Genomic DNA, 17,129 nt, shown 5'->3' with positions numbered 1-17,129 from the left:
GCCCGTGAATGCGGTGAAGGACCGTGCTGAGGACGGGCTGTGCGGGTGCTCGGGGGCTCTGAGGAGCATCGCTCCTTGCTGCTGGATGAAAGCTTTGCTTTGCTCCCTGCCGCCGTGCCCAGCCGTGCAGGGCAGCTCGGCCAAAGCAGCCGAGAGCATCGCACATCACTCGAGGCAAACGCCTTCAGCAGCGTGGTAGTGGTCGTATGAGACTTTATAAGAGCTCCGGCTTAGCTGAGCTCTGTGATACTGGATTTTTTTAAATTGGGTTTTTTTTTTTTTTAGGGAAACCTAAAGGAGTGGAAGGGATTAGGCAATGGCTTGTTCTTGGATGTTCCCGTGCCGGGGATGAGCGCTGCGCCTGCACGCGTCCGTCGTGCCACATAGGCAGCTGTCTGCAAGCCAAGAGCACGGGAAGGTGCCTGTAAATGTAAAAGAGGAGAGTATTCTCTCCTGCTTTCTGACTGGAAAAAAAGCTGCTTCTCTATTTATTGGATGGCGAGGACTGCCTACCAGCTGGAAAAACCTGAGGACTCTGCATCTCCAGAGGCTCCTACAGCTGGGGAAAAAATCTCCCTGTGAAATAAATACATCTGACGCCTAAAACACCTCGCCTGCGAGAACAGGGACTAGGACTGCACGGAGATATTCCTAGCCCCATAATTATTTCTCCAGGCACGTGGAAAGATCAGTTAGCTCTCACATTTAGAAAGCAGCAGACACGAGATCAGACAGAGATGGGGGGATATGGAGCTATTTATCACAAAGAGCTGCTTTACAGGGTCAGAGCAGAAACCGCCTTGTCCCTCTCTGAGCCGCAAGCGGGTTAAGGTTGGGTGGCAGCTACCTAAAGAAAAGTCTGTGTTCTCCTGGCTTCAATAATCTCCGTTTCAATCCTTCTGAAATGGTGCTTGCAGCAGAAAAGCCCACCCTGCTTGGCAACGGAGCGTGGCTCTGTTGGGATTAGGGAAATACGGGGTCAAAGCTGGGGCTGGAGCTGGCAGGGAGGTGGGTTTCTTGGGGGTTCAGCACCCAGGTGGTTTGAGCCGGGAGGGTCTGGCTCAGCAACCATGCCTGGACCTCCAGCAGTGGGCTGAGCCAGCGCAAGGCATGTTTGACGTGTCACCAGATCCGATGTGTCACGCTTCGCCCTCCTGCGGGACGCCGGGCAGCAGGGACCAAGCTGAGGTTTAATATTTTCACGCCAATATCTTTCCGGGCAGGTAGGTGCAGCTGCAACATGGGAGGGGTGAGAGCGGGATTGAAGAGCAGGATGAGCCCGTGCCCTGAGAGGGCAAAGCCGGAGGCAGAGGAGTGATGCTCTCAGGTCGTGCACAAGGATGGTGCTGTGTGTGCAGGTTAGGTGGATCCCTGTGCTGGCAGCTGAGGCTTTTTGGAGGCAAACACCAGGAATGGCACCTTTCTGGTCCCACAGTGATTCCCAGGGCTGGGATTTGCTGGCTTTGGCTGTGAAATACAAATTGTGTGGCTATTGAAAATGCCCAGTGGGGCCCCTGCCCATGGGTGAATGCACCGTATCTGCTCTGGCATCCCCTGGGGCAAACTGCAGTGCCAAGGGCAAACTCTGCACTGCTAACGTGATCGATACGCGAGGCAGCCAGGCCAGAAAAATAATATCGGTAGCAGAGAAAAGCAATAAAAATGAGTGTGCCTCTGGGAAACGCAGAGAGAGATGTCAGTGTCCTTCCAAGTTAAACAGCGTCCTCTCTGCGTTCGCAGCTGACAGGTTTGCTCTGCTCGGCAGACAGACTGCGTCAAGTGCAAGGTGTGAGTCTGGATGCAGAAATATCTGTTCGGCAGAAACATCTTCTCCTGCTGTGAGGGGCTGCAGAGGAATGTCATCAGCTTAATGTCTTGTGGGGCCTCTTTTCCCTGAACTCAGAAGGTCGTGAACACAGTCCTTGGATGTTCTTCTCCTCCCAGGATCGTAAGTCTTCCCTGAACGCCCAGGCTGGGTGTTTTTGGATCAGGCTGCACTGACAGACACCGCTGGGACCGTTTGTGGTGTTGGGTGCCAGCTGCCCCAGTTGCTCCCCATCCTGCCATGATGTGCAGCCAGGAGCAGGGTATTCCTGTCCCCTGTTTCTGGGGTCTGGAATAACCCTCAGCCCAAGATAAATTTAGGGTATCTCAGAGGCCGGGAGCTGGAGAGGGATGCCACCCCATGGTCCTCCCCTGGCCAAGGCACCAGCCAAGGGCTTGAAGTCCGTGCTGGTTTAACTGCTGGCAATTTACTTTGTCAGTGAGGTGTTGAGGCCATCCTTTTCCCTACTCGGAGGGCAGCTTGTTCATATTCATAAAGGCAGAGATAACAGGATTGACTTAAGCAATCTGTGTCTGACATGGAGCCAACTAAGCACTTACGCGGGGTTGCGTGGGGGAGGAAGGATGCCCAGCCGTGCTCTGGGCTGTGAGGCAGCACAGGCACATGCCGGGCTTGGGCTTTCTGAGTTACTTCTACCTAAAGGCCAAAGGAATTTCCCAGACACGCATGACAAGCTGAAATCCAACTGAATTTCTTTGTGCTTTATCATATCGGTATCCTCCTCCAAATTCCTCTGTTCCCTCCGTTCCCTCTGTAATGGATCTATCTATATATAACCTTCTATAACGGAGGTGACAGGGAGGGGTTTTTTGAGGCAGAAGTGACAGCTGAGCCTCTCACCCTCCTGGCTTTCAAAACTGCCTTTAGTGAGCGTGGGGATGAAAGCCATAAGCACCAAACCCTCCTTCATCTGCCTCTCAGCGAAGGAGAGATCCTCCCCGTGCAAGACAGCCAGCGAAAAGCCGGGTTGTGCAATCGCTGCTGAGGCATTCGAGGAAAAAAAATAATATTTAACAGTTCTGGCAAGAACGTGCCTAAGCCAGCGAGCACAGCTCTCCTTGCTCTGGGCTGGGGAATGAGCTGGGCAGAGCCAGAGGGAAATTCTTTACATTCTTAGGATTAGGAAGGTGGAATGAAGGTAAAATACTCCTGGATAAGGGCCAGGATATCTGGACTAGCAAGCTTTTTCTTGCCTTTAAACATCACGCTCGAATTGTATTCAGGACTGCTTTTGGAGTGGAGTTGGTGTCAGGAAAAGCATTGTACTGGAAGTCCAGGGCGGGGGAAAAAAAAAGCCAAACCCATTTTTGTCTCTGAATGTGCCAGAGCTCCAGCTAGCAGAGGTCAGGGCAGCGTGCTGGGGACTTGGCTCAACTTGTGTGATGTGGTAGGAGAGCTGCCGCTCACCGAGGCCAGGCCTTGGTAGGAGTGCACGGCAGCACAGTCTGTCACTGCTGCTGGATCTGTGACAGTCCGTGTTGCCTGGGGCTGGGCAGGATGGCTCCTGGCTCCTCCGGTGTGCCCCGGACCCCTGATGTGCCCCAGACCCGATGCGTGGAGGGAGCGAGGATGCAGCCACCGGGCTCGGTCCCTCCTGGCGCTGTTGTATGGCTGGGCTCTGCCGTAGCAGTGATTTGGAGAAAAAGTTTGGGTTCTGTTGTGGCTCACGTTCAGAAATAACATGGAAAAAATTTTAATGTAGGCTCCTAAATAGCACTAGCTTTCAGGACTCTGGGCTCCTCTTCCCTCCTCCTCCCACCAGCAGTCCCAGATTGCTAGAACTTAAAGCATGGGAACAACTGTAAGCCGTGCCCCTGCCAAGGGAAAACCGGGCACAAAGCAGGCACAGCCACCACGACCCACTCTTGGAGCTCAGCAAACCCTGGGCTGGGGCCCCACAGCACCAGCCCCGTTCCCCCCAGAGCTGCAACTTCGGTCCTGGGCTCATCCTTCATCCCCTGTGTGAGGCTGAGCCCCCGGCGAGGAGGAATTATTTCCCAGCTTTAAGGAACAAAACCAGAAACAAGCCAACAAGGAACAGCCAGTGCAACTGTCAAATAATGAGCAATTAAATGCTATTGCTTCTGGTAGTGTTTATCCACCAGCAAGAAGCTCTGTCTGTACCGAGACTCTGCGTGATGCAATATTTGATGGGTTATTTGATCCGTGGCTCTCAGACGAACGCTGATTAAAGAAGGGCCCAGCGTGGGGCACTCACTCCGTACAGTAGCTCCAGCGTCGGGCTTTTCCCCTTTCCCTTGGAGAAAGGCATTTCCCCCCCCACTCCGAGGCACTGTGTGATCACCACAGACTGGAAGCCTTTAAAAGGGAAGATCTGTGTGAGTCACCGTTAAAGGCATAAATGAGAAACCAACAAAGTGATCTGAAAAGTGCTGTTTAATGGATTGAGGCAAACTTACTGGAAACTGGATACAGACTGTTTCATCTCTAAATAGTTTGTTCAAATCCAGCTGCATTAGGGAGCAAACGACATTTATTCGCTGTCAATAGCTGTCAGAAAAAAGAAATATTTGAAGGGAATTTTACCACCTGAAAGGAGTTGCCGGTTTCTCTACGCTCCCAGCAGCTCCCTGCATGTCTGAAAGCCTTACGGTACTCTTCAAACCCCGTCCTTACAGGGCAGAGCCTTTCCCGACGTGAAAATACTTGTCCTGCGTGTAGATACCTGCTCACGTGGCTGCCTTCGCTTAATTTTCTTAGCAAATAAAACACGCATGAGCCACCTCGCATTCGGCCCACTTGATAATGATGCTCCTCCATCCCCTTGGAGAAGCAGGAGGCAGAACAAGCGCTCATCCGTATCGGCTCTCCGGGCAGCACCAGCAGCGAGTGTTGGCTCATCGGTATCGGTGGAAACCACGTCCTGACAGGCTCGTAAATGTTTTATGACAGGCGCTTTGCAAGGGCTGTGAGAAACGAGGTAATGGGCCGTGATTAATTGTTGCATCCTGACGGTATCGCTGTCAGCTCGAGCACCGTCGCCCCGCGTCTCGTGAGGCTGGGATGACGGCAAAGCCCCGCCGTTATCTCCCCGGGCGCGCAGGATTTGTACCGTCTCTCTGGGAGACAGGACAGTGAGTCAGCCCTGATTTTAGGGCTTTTGGGATTAAAAGGGGATGTTCTCCCACACGGTCGTTCCCATCCTTTTTGTACCAAGGTCTTGCTGCCGGTGCCGTCTCCCAGTCCCGGTGTCCCCAGCCAGCCGAGCCCTCGCCGAGGCCAGTGGCACCAAATCAGTGGTGGCTCTCGGCAGCTGCCGGTCCCCGTGCTGCGCTGCCCCATTGCAGTGACGGCGGAGGGGGTGCCCAGCCGCAGGAGGGCTTGGGAGGCAGAGGGCTAAGGCACAAACACCCGTTGGGCTGAGCAGGAGTTGCCTGTCGAGCATCACTGCTCAGCACAGAGGCAGCTTTTCCCAGGCTGAATTTTGGGCTGGCATCATGCTAAATCCCTTTAGCTGATTTTTTTTTTTTTTATTCCCGTTTGGCAAGAAACACGAATGTGAGGAATGTCCCATGGGATCATTCCCTTTGATACGACCCTGCAGGAGCGCTGACCTTTCAGCGGGGTGTTTGTCTGCACACGGTGATGGCAGCTGGGCCAGCGCTCCTGTACATAAAGAAAAAATATGTTTTTAGTTTGTTTCAGTCTTTATATATCACTGTATTGATATTAACAAGTCAAATTCAACCTATTTGAACCTATATCCCTATACCTAGGGATAAAAGCTGTCTTTCTGCTTAGAGCAGGGAGAGGGAAGCGGTGATGATGGCTTAAGCCTAGTCTTTGTGAGAGGTGATTTATCTACAGATGTGAGTCTCCTCATGGATTGAGCTTGTTGTAGCTACACTCCAGGGGCAAAGTGCTGGCGCAAATCATCCTCCATCCTTGCCTGGCTGCTCCACTCAGCTGTGGGTCAGAGGAGACGCGAGATGTGCCAGCAGCCAGCTCGGGCTCGAGCTTGTGCTCCAGCCTGATGCTATTCCAGATGTTTCCACCGTTGCACACGTGGTGGACACATGGCGTGAGCTTCCCCACTGCCGCAAAACAGGTGTGTGACACCAGAGGACACGTGATGAGCTCGGAGCCACCGGTACTCCCTCCCGTCCTGTGCTGCCAGTGCCTCACGTCTAGTAAATGTTTAACTGTAGCTTTTCTCAGTTTCTCCGACAGCTGCAGCGCTGCACTGAAAACGCATTTGCCCAAGACAACGGGACTGTGTGTTTCGGATGGTTTCAGCTGCCAGACCGACCTCTGAACCCTAAGCCAGGGGGGAGCACTCGGGAAAGAGTTTTCTTGTTAAAACACCCCGACAGTTCAGGTCCTTCCCTTTCCGCCTCGGCAGCGGTGGCGTTGGTGGGGACCGAGCTGTGACAAACCCGGCTGTTCCCAGCTAGCACATCTGTCTGGCACAGCTGGCCAGACGCTGGTGCACACGCGCTCATCCAGAGGCGCTCACGTGGCGCCACCGCCCAGATGTGCGCCCACGCGCCCCGCCGGCTCCAGCTGTGCGCTCCAGATGTTTCCCGCCGTGCCCGCAGGGGTTAACGGCTCCGGCCCCGCCCCCGCAGCTGTCAATCTTCAGAGCCGGCCCAACCGCGTCTCGCGACACATCGAGGCCCGCGACCAATCAGGGCGTGGTTGTGATTTCCATGGCAGCCGCAGCCGCGCGGCTGAAGGGAGGCGGCGGCGGCGCAGCCGGTCCCGGTCCCGGTCCCGGTCCCTGCCCCTGCCCACTGCGATGGTGCCGGAGCGGAGCCGCGGCGGAGGAGGGGCAGCAGTGCTGCTGCTGCTGCTGCGCGGCTCCAGCCCGGCCCTGGCAGCGGCCGCCGCGGCGCGGGGGCGGCGGCAGCGCAGGTGAGGAGCCGCTGCCCGCCGCGCACCTGAGGCGGGGGGCGCGGCGGGGCGCAGCGGGCCCCGGGCGCGGCCGTTCCCCCCCGTCACCCCCGGCGCAGCCCCGCCGGCAGCCGCCGTGCTCCGCCCTGCCCCGCCTGGCGCTGGGGCGGCTCCGGTGCTGCCAGAGCCGTTGCCTTTGTCGGCGGGGCTGGGGGGTGGCGGCGGCCTGAGGCGGTCCCCGCGCCCCTCAGGCTCCGCAGCCGGCCGGGGCAGCCGGGCCGGGCCGGGCCGTACCGCGCTGGCCGGGGCACTCGGCTGTGCGGGCACCGCCGCGAGTCCCGCAGCTGCAGCCGGGAGCGCCCGAGGATGCGCGGCGGGGGCGGCGGGGCCCGCTCGCTGCTGCCCGCCGGTGCCGTGGCCGGGTGCGAGGCGGATCCGAGCCGGGTAAATGGGGAAGTTTCCGCACGGGCGGGCTGAGGCGCTTGAGGAGCTCCCGGAGCTTCTGGTGTCTTTGTTCGGCGGCTGGGATGTGTCGCGGGTGCTGCGCTGCGGTCAGTGCCACCGGGATAGTCCTTTAGCTTTGCGTTTATATCTGCAAACAGCCCTTAGTAGTCACGGTACGTGTGAGCATTTTAGAGTAGTTCTATACCAGTAGACCTAATATTTCTCTTAGCTGGAAGTGGTTTTGCTGGTGGTGTTGCTGGATGAAGCCATTTGCGTACGTTATCGTAAACGTGTTGTACAAATTTTTGTAGGCCTGTGTCTTTTTAGTGTTATTAAGCAGTTTGATTCTTCTGAAGTACCTTATCGTGTAGTGGAGTGCTGAAATCCCTCTTGGGAGGCACAGTACGCATAAACGTGCACAGAACAGTGGCTCATCTGCTCTTACTGTGCTACTGACTTTTTTTCCCCTTCTCTTTTTCTTGTTTTTTTTTTAAAAACAGTCAACTTAAGAGCTCAAAGCCTCTGAGTGTTGCCAATACAATTCCTTTTGTTGAATTGTTCTCCAGCAGCAACTGTAGCACTTAACACATACTGTGTATTCTTGCATAACTGGGAGCATGTTGGTAACTCTTTTTTGACCAGGTAATTTGCTCTATGTATTATCTATGTAGGTAAAACAGAATGTATAGAGTTCTTTGCTTTCATTCGAAGCAGAACATTTCAATTAGCTGTACTTTAAGCTCATTTTTGAGGTCTTAAATATTGAGAAACCTAAAAGTATTGAATCTTGAGTGCTGTGGTAACCTTATTAACTGGTTTGGAGCTGGTATGATTTTTCTCTTGCTTCTGAATTCCTCTTTACACACACACACATATATTCTTATGTATATCTATATATCTGTCTCGTGGAGGATTATAAAGAAAGCTGTTTTTTTGGGGGGAGGAGTTTAACTGGTAAAAGGAAAGGGTACAGCTTGCTTCATCTTTTACTTATTGACGATATGAGAGAAATGCATAACTATGAGCACATCTTTTTTTTTTTTTTACTCCTTGTAATGTGATTGTACTAGTAATTGTGGAATTATTCCATAGTTGTATGCAGTCTTCCTCAACATGGAAATGTCAGATTCAGCAGTGGTCTATGGCTGTGAAGGTTAATTTGGCCTTTACAATTTTTCAGAGCTTTAGATTTCAAAAAAAAAGAAAACCAAACCAAAAGTGTAGGTTCAAGGGAATGCAAATGTGTGAATGATGTTCCTACAGTGTGAACTATAAGGGAATGATGTCCACACATCTGCATTCCCTTATACTATTTTTGTCCAACTTTGTCCTGTCATTCGACTTGTCAGACTGCTCTGCATGAAGACAGGCTTCACTACCTCTAGTTGGCTGTCTTTCATCCCAGGTGACTTAATTGCTTATTTCTTTGTGGAGGTGAATAAAAATTGCTCATTCTATTTTATCATCTTTTTTTACTGTAAAACTAATGGGGGGAGAAATCTAGAGAAAACAGCTGCAGGGCTTGAGAGCCACAATGACTTAAAAAGCTAAAGATGGACTTAGTACTCAAGGCTGCTTGATTTTTATTTCTAGCTTTGCTCAGTATTTGCTTGGGGTTTGCTTGCTTGTGCTGTGCTTTGATGTTCGTCTCTCAGATTCTGTTACGTGACTGGCAGTACATGATATCTGGTCTTTGGGGAAATCATTAAGGTGAGTGTGCAAACGCCGCTTTGAAGGCATAAAAGTGTTCTCGAATACTTAAATGATTTCTGGAACAATCTTCTAAATGAGCCTACGACGGTTTGGATAGCTTCTGGAAGTGGTGTACTGTGAATGCTTCAGTCGTGTTCCTTGGTGGTGTGCTATACCATTATCATGTAACTGTTGGCTGTCCTATGCAATCTTCTTTGTGGTGAACAAACATGAACAACCAGAAACAAACCAGCTCAGTGAAGGAAAAGTTTTATGGAATTCCTTTCTTTAACTGTTGTTTAGGACTGCTGGAAGACTAACATTGTATGCAAGGGCTTCTTACTTGGGCTGTTTGCTGAGCTTCATATAGGACTTCCTCTAAGAAATATATTGTCTCCAGTTTTCTAAATTTATATTGTTTTGAAGATGATTCTTGAGAATTCTCAGTATCTGCTGCCTTTCCAGTATTTATTTTTACAGAGGAAAAGTGAAGGTGCAAGAAGAGGCAAGGAAGATACTGACATGGTTGACATTTGCTTCTTTAAGTCCTAGCAGCATTTTCATTTCTGTTTCTACAGGCAAGAGCAGAGAAGAGAGTGACAATGTGTAACAACAGTTTAGGATTTTTTTCCATTCAATTTAGCTACCTTGCCACTGTAAAATTAATTTTCTCTGCAGATTTGTGCCACAAGCTTTGGGTGTGGTAGTCTGTGGTTGTGCATCTGAAAGCATCTCTGATCTGGGAGAATCTTCTCTTTCTGGAGTCTGTGTTTTGGAGTCTACTGCATAAAGCCTTACGGGGGGGCGGGGGTCATAGCCCCCATAATAAGGGATTTATTAGACCTCCGAAGTAGGAAAAGAAAACCATAGGAACGTGGTAGGAGGACGTGAGGGTAAACTGTAAAAAAGAGTGTGAGGGGAAACACAACTTTCCAACAGTATGAACTCTAGCGTTCTTCCTCTCACCTCTGTCTTGCTCCTGCTTTCCAGCACAGCGTTTTGAGAAGGATGCCTATGAAGCCTGGTGACCTGTTGACAGAGCTGAGTGTGATCTTTCCTCCTGGCGAAGTTCTCCAGAAGCGCTGAGGTCAAACACTGATGAACACTTGAGCAGACGCAGGAACAAGATATACTCCACAAAGAGATCTGGTTATCAGAATCTGAGCCAGAAGTTCAAGAGATGGAAGCAGAGGACAAGCTAATCACTGAAAAATGCTTTATATATATGTGGGGTTTTTTGAGATGGATAGTGCCAGTGTTGCTGTGCTATCAGTTCAGCTTTGGAAAAAGCTGCCCGGTTTAACATGAGGAGGGAGGTGGTCATGGCTCTTTCCAGCCTCCAAAGTGAAAGACTGAGCTCTAGAGCTTATGCGGATTGATTATTACTGGGCGGTAATGGATCATCTTCTTTCCCCTGGCAGGGAATGCTTTAAACAACAGCAAAACCTAAACTGTTCTAACAAAATACAAATGAATGACTCGCCTCTTGACTAAGCTAAAAATCTTCAACATTTTTTGGATGAACTTGAGTAAAAAAGGTCTTGACCTGCTGCATGTAGGGGGAGGGAGAGAGAATTAGTGTGTGCCGAAGAAGGAAACAAAGCAGTCATTTTGCTTTGCAAACATCTTCTTGTGGCTGACTCATAGGTCTGACTTTTCTGGGAATAAAATTCAGCTATGTACACTTCTGCTTAGCTGCATTTCCTTGTACTGAAAGCTGTAGATCCTGACTTTGTCTCTTTTTGAGTAACACTTAAATTTTTCTAGGAATTCGTTTTAGTCTGTCATTTGAAACTGTTGCTGCTAAAGGCCTTCTCTAGCATTGTAGTCATCTTCAACTTCCTCAACTTATGACTGTGTTGTCTGGGGCGGGGTCTGTGTTTATTTTGGGTGTTGTCTGGGGTTTTTTTGTAGGTTTTTTTGTTGTTATTTAGGGGTTTTTAGGTTGTTGTTTGGTTAGGGTTTTTTTTATTAAGAGTTGTCTATGTTTTTAGGTGGAGAGGTAGTTTGCCCTTCTCAGGTCACAGTGTATAAAACCACAATTTTTCAAAGCTCTAATTAAATGCTGACAAGGGATTGATTGCTGATTGCCTTGCTGTGATTTTTAAATGCTGTCAATTTAGTTGCTCTTAACAGCAGAACATTAATGACTTTTGATAATCCTTCAGGTTGACAGATGTGATCCAGAGCGCTTACTCATGTTGAGGAGGGAGAAGGTGGGGTTTGTTTGCAAGCTGCTAGAAGGGCAGTGACTTTCATGTGTCATACTTGTCCCAGAGAGCTTTGTATGTAACTTCATGCGCAGAAGGGAGTTTGGCTTGTAGAATAAATTAGCTTGCTGAGAGGTGCTGATTCTGACTGCTCCTCTGTTGGTTTCCTGACATACAAAGCCCTGGTCTTGCCATAGTTTATGGCAGTTGCATGCTCCAGGTATTGCTTCCAGGCAAGAAAGCAGTGAGCAGAGGAAGTTGTAGGACAGCTTAATACTAGCTCTTTATGGGCTTTCAACCTTTGGCATCTTTGAACATATTAAAAAAAATACTGCATTAAATGAAAGTATTTGTGGTTAACCGGTGTGAGGTTTTTTTGGTCACGCAGATGGGTTTTGGGTTTTGTACGTGAGTGGACAATACTTCCAGGAATTTAGGAAACCTACTCACGGACTGCAACGTGTATTTGCATTCACAGCTGGAATTGTGCTGAGAGTGAGTCGTCATTCTGCCTTCCCCAACCTGTGAAGTGAGGATTTCAGCCTTCAGTCAACAGGCTGTCCGCCGGTGCTGCTTGTTCTTCAGCTTAGTTCTGAAAGCTGATGCTGGTTTTGGCTTGTTTGGTTTGTGGGGTTTTTTTCCTAAAGTGCTATCCTAATATAAATGATCAAACAGTTGATACGCTCAGTCAGTCTTGATATGTTTTTCTCTAGTGATCAGCTACTGAACTTTTGCATTTGGGAAACAATAGTGTCTTCAAGGAGTAGTTTTTAGTTGAGAAGATGAAGATTTTTGTGAAGGGTTTGGTTTTTTTTTTGGTGTGTGTTTTGTGGGGGTTTATTTGAGGAAATGAGTTTTATGGAATTTATTTAAACTGACTAATGTTAGGGATTGTATGAAGTGTAAATATTTGCAGGTCTTATGTGTTCTGTGGCCAAATACTGTTTCTGTTGTGTTAACTCTTCTCTCAAATGAGTACTGACTTTTAACTAAATCTTTACTGTATCTAAAGCATTTAAAGAGATTCTGTGTACTACTGGCTAGTTTTAAGCAGAACAGTTTCCCTTCCTTATTGGAAAGTTAGGCATTCATGTGGAATCTGTTCAGGAGAGAGACTTTGTGCTTTTTGATGCTATGGAAGTATTTACTGAATGATTTCTTTCTTTGAGCATTGTTCAGATGACCTCTACTTAAATTTCTGGGATTTTGTTCCTTTTAATGTCCAGATATTTTAGGTATAGTTAAAGCCAGCTCTTCAGCAAGGAGAGGTATGTAAGTAGAATGAAACTTGTTACAGAGGATGAACTGATTATAAGGGTGCTGTTCTGGTAAGAGTTACGACTCTTAGGTTATGATTCCAATTTAATTTTGGAAATGAAAACTATTAAGCTGAACTTTGAGTGTAGTATTGTGACAACTGTTGATTGGAATAAGCTTTGTTAGTGTGAGGGGGGCAAGACATTCTCTCACAGCTCAGCGACTGGCTCTTGGATGCGCTGCAGGAGAAAAATACCGCTGTGACAGATGCCTGCGGGAGGAATTCCCTTCCTCCCTTCTTCTGCCCCTGCGCTGTTCTGGCACTAAATGGGAACTCTGTGCTCTGCTGTCTGGTTGCACAGCCTCGTAGAACAGGGACTGCGAAGTGCGAGGTGCTTGTTGCCCACTAAGAGTTGCAGCAGAATCTTCAACTGCCTGCTACTGCTGACCAGTTTGTGAAGGCCAGCGGTCTGGTGGGGGACAGGTCCAGAGAGTCTCACTCGGATGGTGACTGGAGAGTTTCTGAGTTGGTGACTGGCTTTGCGTGGAGGAAAAGGTTAAGTGGATAATGTTGTGGAGAGGGGGTAGAGAGTAGGCGTAAGCACGTTCTTCATTCAGGGATGTGGTGTATTGCTGACAGAGATGGAAAAGCTCTGAGGAAGCCAGTCATTTAAAATGTTGGCGGTACCTCAGTACTCTGAGCTCCTTACAATTAAAAGCATCTGTGATTCATACTGTTCAGTGAGTTATTTCAGCTCTGAAAAGCAAGCTCTTATTCAAAATGTCAATTAGATACTAATTTCATTTGAATTTTGAGAGGAAGAGTCCATTTTCAGCCTACCTTATCTGACAATCCAAAGCTGTTGAACAACAGAACACAGGTAAAACAACTGTCTGTACCTTAACTGTTACTAACAGAAAAAATAAAGATACAGTGTACAGGTTGGCATGAGCAGATCAACTCATCCAGGCAGCAGAGTAGCAGATTTATCTAAGCCAGTGATGGATATAACCCACTGGTATTCACTGTCAGTCACGATATATTCTTAGTCCTTCTCCTAAGTGTCTACACTGGAATTCAGCAGACAGATTTTAAATCTTTTGTTTATATCTAAAAGAGTTGTTCAGACTTGCATGCGTGTCCAGAAGTCATCTAATATAGTTTTTGTTTCTCTTCTCATCTGTAAAAAAGAAAATTACTTTTAATAATGCAATTTTAAGAATCGTAACTGAAAAAAATATTAATGAAAAACTTGGTTTTATTTTGTGTATCTTGGGGTTTCAGACTTAATCTCCTTTTGTTACAGCTTGGGTAAATAACTTTTAGAATTAAAAAAAGCATGTATATAAAATATTTAGTAATAGATGTGTTAGCTGTGCAAACCCTTAATTCTAATATGTCTAATTTGTTTTCAAATACTGAATTATACTATCATTGTAGAAAATAGTACCATACCTATTTGGAAAAAAAAACTTCCAGGAGAAAAGCGGTGGCTTTTGGGGTGGTAAAATTCACTTTGTTCAAACAATAGTTATACTAAAAAATTGTTCTGTCACAGAGTAATCATCACTGCTTAAAGTATGGATTAGAAAGTGGAGTGAAAGCCAAGTTATTGATACCTCACAAAACAGATGACTGGTTGTCCTTGATTTGCCTCTCTCTTTTTTTGTGATAGTTGTAAGGGTTTAAAATGGACTGATTAATTTAAATGTGATATTGTAGAACCAGTAGGAAGATTATACTATGACATCAATTAAATTTGTTTACAGTATATATTTCTATTCCATGCTATAAATATGAAATGACTATAACAGTAAACTTCATTCATGTGGGCTGCCATGGTGCTTTGTAAAGCATAGTGGTCTTCGTTGACTTTTGATTTGCTACATGGTTTCTTGCCATAAACCTTTCTGTGTAGTAACCATATATTAAGATTCTTAACTCCGAAGTGTTAACATTGTATCTTGGAGGGGGAAGACTCTTGCTGTCATACCAGCAAAAATGCAGACTTACCTAGATGAAGTAGGAGAGACTAAAAGAAAGGGCACGCTTACCAGCACTGCTTAAAAGGAAGCCAGACCTTCTTATTTGAAGGTAGAATGCAGTATGCTTTATTCTGGCAGTGCTTTATTACATGACTGAAAATTATGCAAGGCTTTAACTGTTTTCTCTGGGGTGCTGATTGAGAACAGGATCTATTTTTCTTTCTTCCTAATTTATTCAGTTTTTTAGTATTTCAGCTAACATTTGTCTAGAGTTCAAACCACTGCATAAGATGTGGGGACAGGGTTGGTGGGTTTTTGTGGTTTTTAATCAATGGAATAATGAATGATTATGGTTATGTTGGGTTTGAGTGGGGGTTCTTTTTGAGAGAAATATCTCTAAGGGCAAAACTTAAGGTAAAGAAAACAATAAAGAAGGAAGTTGGGATGAAATCATTAGTTTTCTTTTGTATATCCTGCTTTGTATTCTCTGGATACTGGGATGGATGAAAATTTTTAAGTTAGCATGGATTGATTCTTTTTTGTTGTTGTTGTTGTTCTTATTTAAATCAAGACTGATCTTAGTTTTGATCTTAGGTCAACTTTAGTCCTGGATTGTGTTTGTAATTTTTAATGACTATACACTTCTTTAATCGAAGCTTCCCTTGAAGTAAAAATTGAAGTTTCCTTTGCCTGCTGCAAACTATTTTTCTTCATTGCTCGAAGGCCTTGATCAAAAATTGGACACTCAGTGTTGATATTGAACTGTGAAACTTTTTTTTACTATCATCTTGTATCTTGTGAAGTAAATAGAGCATTTCAAGCAAAACAGGAGATAATGTAGTTACGTGAAAATGTGGCAATGAGCAGGATACTGCTACCGTCTGTTCAGCAAGCCAGAGTTATTCTAATACTTAAATTCTTCTGTGATTTCTAATGTGATTTGTGTGGGGTGTCTTGTTCATTTCTTTTATCTGGGTGACTTGAGCTCAGAGAAGTCGGGGGTTTTTTTGTATTTTTCTGCTGTAAAACCTCCCTTAGTAAAGAAGAATGGCTTCTTAATAATTACTTTTTTAATGTGTAGAGTCCCATATAAATAATGTCTTTGCTTGACTGTAAAGTTTAACAGGAGCTATCCAGTGGTAGAATTCTGTGAAATATGTTGTTAAAATGTACCAGAGAACTACTATATAAATAGTAATTGTAGTTATGAATCTTGTTTTGTGTTGCTTCTATGGGTAAACAAAAAGGCTTTTTATTATGGGATGATTGTGTTTAGACTTTGCATTTACTGGTCTTAACGCAACGCCAGGAGATAATAGTTTTATTGAATGCTGTTGGGTGTTTCTGTTGTTATTTATCACAGTAGTTCTTAACAAAGTTCTAAATTTTTTTTATTTTTTTTTTCCCCCCTCGCCAGACCTTAATTTATTTTGGATTAGGATTCCCATGGCATGTGAACTAGAAGATAATTTGAAATAGAAGGTCTCTTTATTTTGAGTGACGGTCTTTATCAAAATGGTTGGAAAACTCAAACAGAACTTGCTATTGGCATGTCTGGTGATCAGTTCAGTGACAGTGTTTTATTTGGGCCAACACGCTATGGAGTGTCACCATCGAATAGAAGAACGCAGCCAGCCTGTGAGGATGGAAAATGTGAGAAGCACAGTAAGAACTGCTTCCGATGTAAATGCAAACAAAACCTTTGCTTACAACAAAGACATGCCTTTAATATTTATTGGAGGAGTACCTCGAAGTGGCACTACCTTAATGCGTGCCATGCTTGATGCCCATCCGGATGTTCGATGCGGAGAAGAGACGAGGGTAATCCCACGAATTCTGGCAGTTAAGCAGATGTGGGCTAGATCAAGCAAAGAGAAGATCCGACTGGATGAAGCTGGAGTCACAGATGAGGTTCTGGACTCAGCCATGCAAGCATTTTTATTGGAAATCATTGTGAAACATGGAGAGCCTGCTCCGTATTTGTGTAACAAAGATCCTTTTGCTTTAAAATCCTTAACTTATCTTGCTAGAATTTTCCCCAATGCCAAATTTCTTCTAATGGTACGGGATGGTCGTGCATCTGTGCATTCCATGATATCTAGAAAAGTCACAATAGCTGGGTTTGACCTTAACAGCTACAGGGACTGCTTGACCAAGTGGAATCGTGCTATAGAAACTATGTATAACCAGTGTATGGAGGTTGGTTTTGAAAGATGTATGCTGGTCCATTATGAACAACTTGTATTGCATCCTGAAAGATGGATGAGAACTCTCTTAAAGTTTCTTCGCATCCCATGGAACCAAGCAGTGCTGCACCATGAAGAAATGATTGGAAAAGCAGGGGGTGTTTCTCTTTCAAAGTGAGTATGAGCATTCCTCCTTTACCTTGTATTGTTCTAAGAGGTAAAATAGTACGGTCTGTGGATAAAAGACTACTCATAACTTGGTTTCAGTTTTTAAGTCGCTAATGATGTCTCGGGAAGGTGATTTGTGATGCAGATTGTCTGGAAAGTAAGAATGATTGTTAACTAACAATTTGCAGTCTCGGATTGCTCCCACTAAACAATTGTCCTGTGTGCGGAGCACATGAGTGAGCTTTAACTAATGGGCAGTCTAACTTGAATTTGGATATCTAGTATCAGCCTTTCTTCCAGTATAGCTTTGCTTTTCCCTGTGCCCCCAAATAAAGCTGGGCTGTTTTATCTAGACAGGTGTTATTCATCCTAGCAAGATCACCCATTTGATTTCAGGAACTTAAGTATTGTTGTCAATGCAAGAAGGGCCTTTGAGTTCTATTTGCCAAGAACATACTCTTCCAGGAAACTTGAGAAACCGCTCCA

At 46.4% G+C, this 17,129-nt stretch overlaps 1 protein-coding gene across 9 annotated transcripts in view; it reads left to right on the top strand.

The window, feature by feature from the left end:
- The first annotated feature begins 6,592 nt into the window (after positions 1 to 6,592).
- TPST1 (tyrosylprotein sulfotransferase 1) overlaps positions 6,593 to 17,129 on the top strand; it is a 32,311-nt gene continuing 21,774 nt past the window's right edge. For 7 of the 9 annotated variants that reach the window (XM_068415540.1, XM_068415537.1, XM_068415536.1 and 4 more), the window contains exons 1-2: positions 7,157 to 7,317; positions 15,707 to 16,649. In XM_068415540.1, the coding sequence (XP_068271641.1) occupies positions 15,805 to 16,649 (845 nt within the window). In that variant the 5' untranslated portion in view covers positions 7,157 to 7,317; positions 15,707 to 15,804. Of the gene's footprint in view, positions 6,722 to 7,156; positions 7,318 to 15,706; positions 16,650 to 17,129 lie in introns of those variants that run through there. The other 2 variants (XM_068415535.1, XM_068415541.1) reach the window with 2 other exon arrangements.

Source organism: Nyctibius grandis, chromosome 18 (assembly GCF_013368605.1).
Source record: "Nyctibius grandis isolate bNycGra1 chromosome 18, bNycGra1.pri, whole genome shotgun sequence".
Classification (NCBI taxonomy): Eukaryota; Metazoa; Chordata; class Aves; order Nyctibiiformes; family Nyctibiidae; genus Nyctibius; species Nyctibius grandis.
Note: the sequence above shows the minus strand (reverse complement) of the source record. Positions and strands in the feature narration are given on the sequence as shown.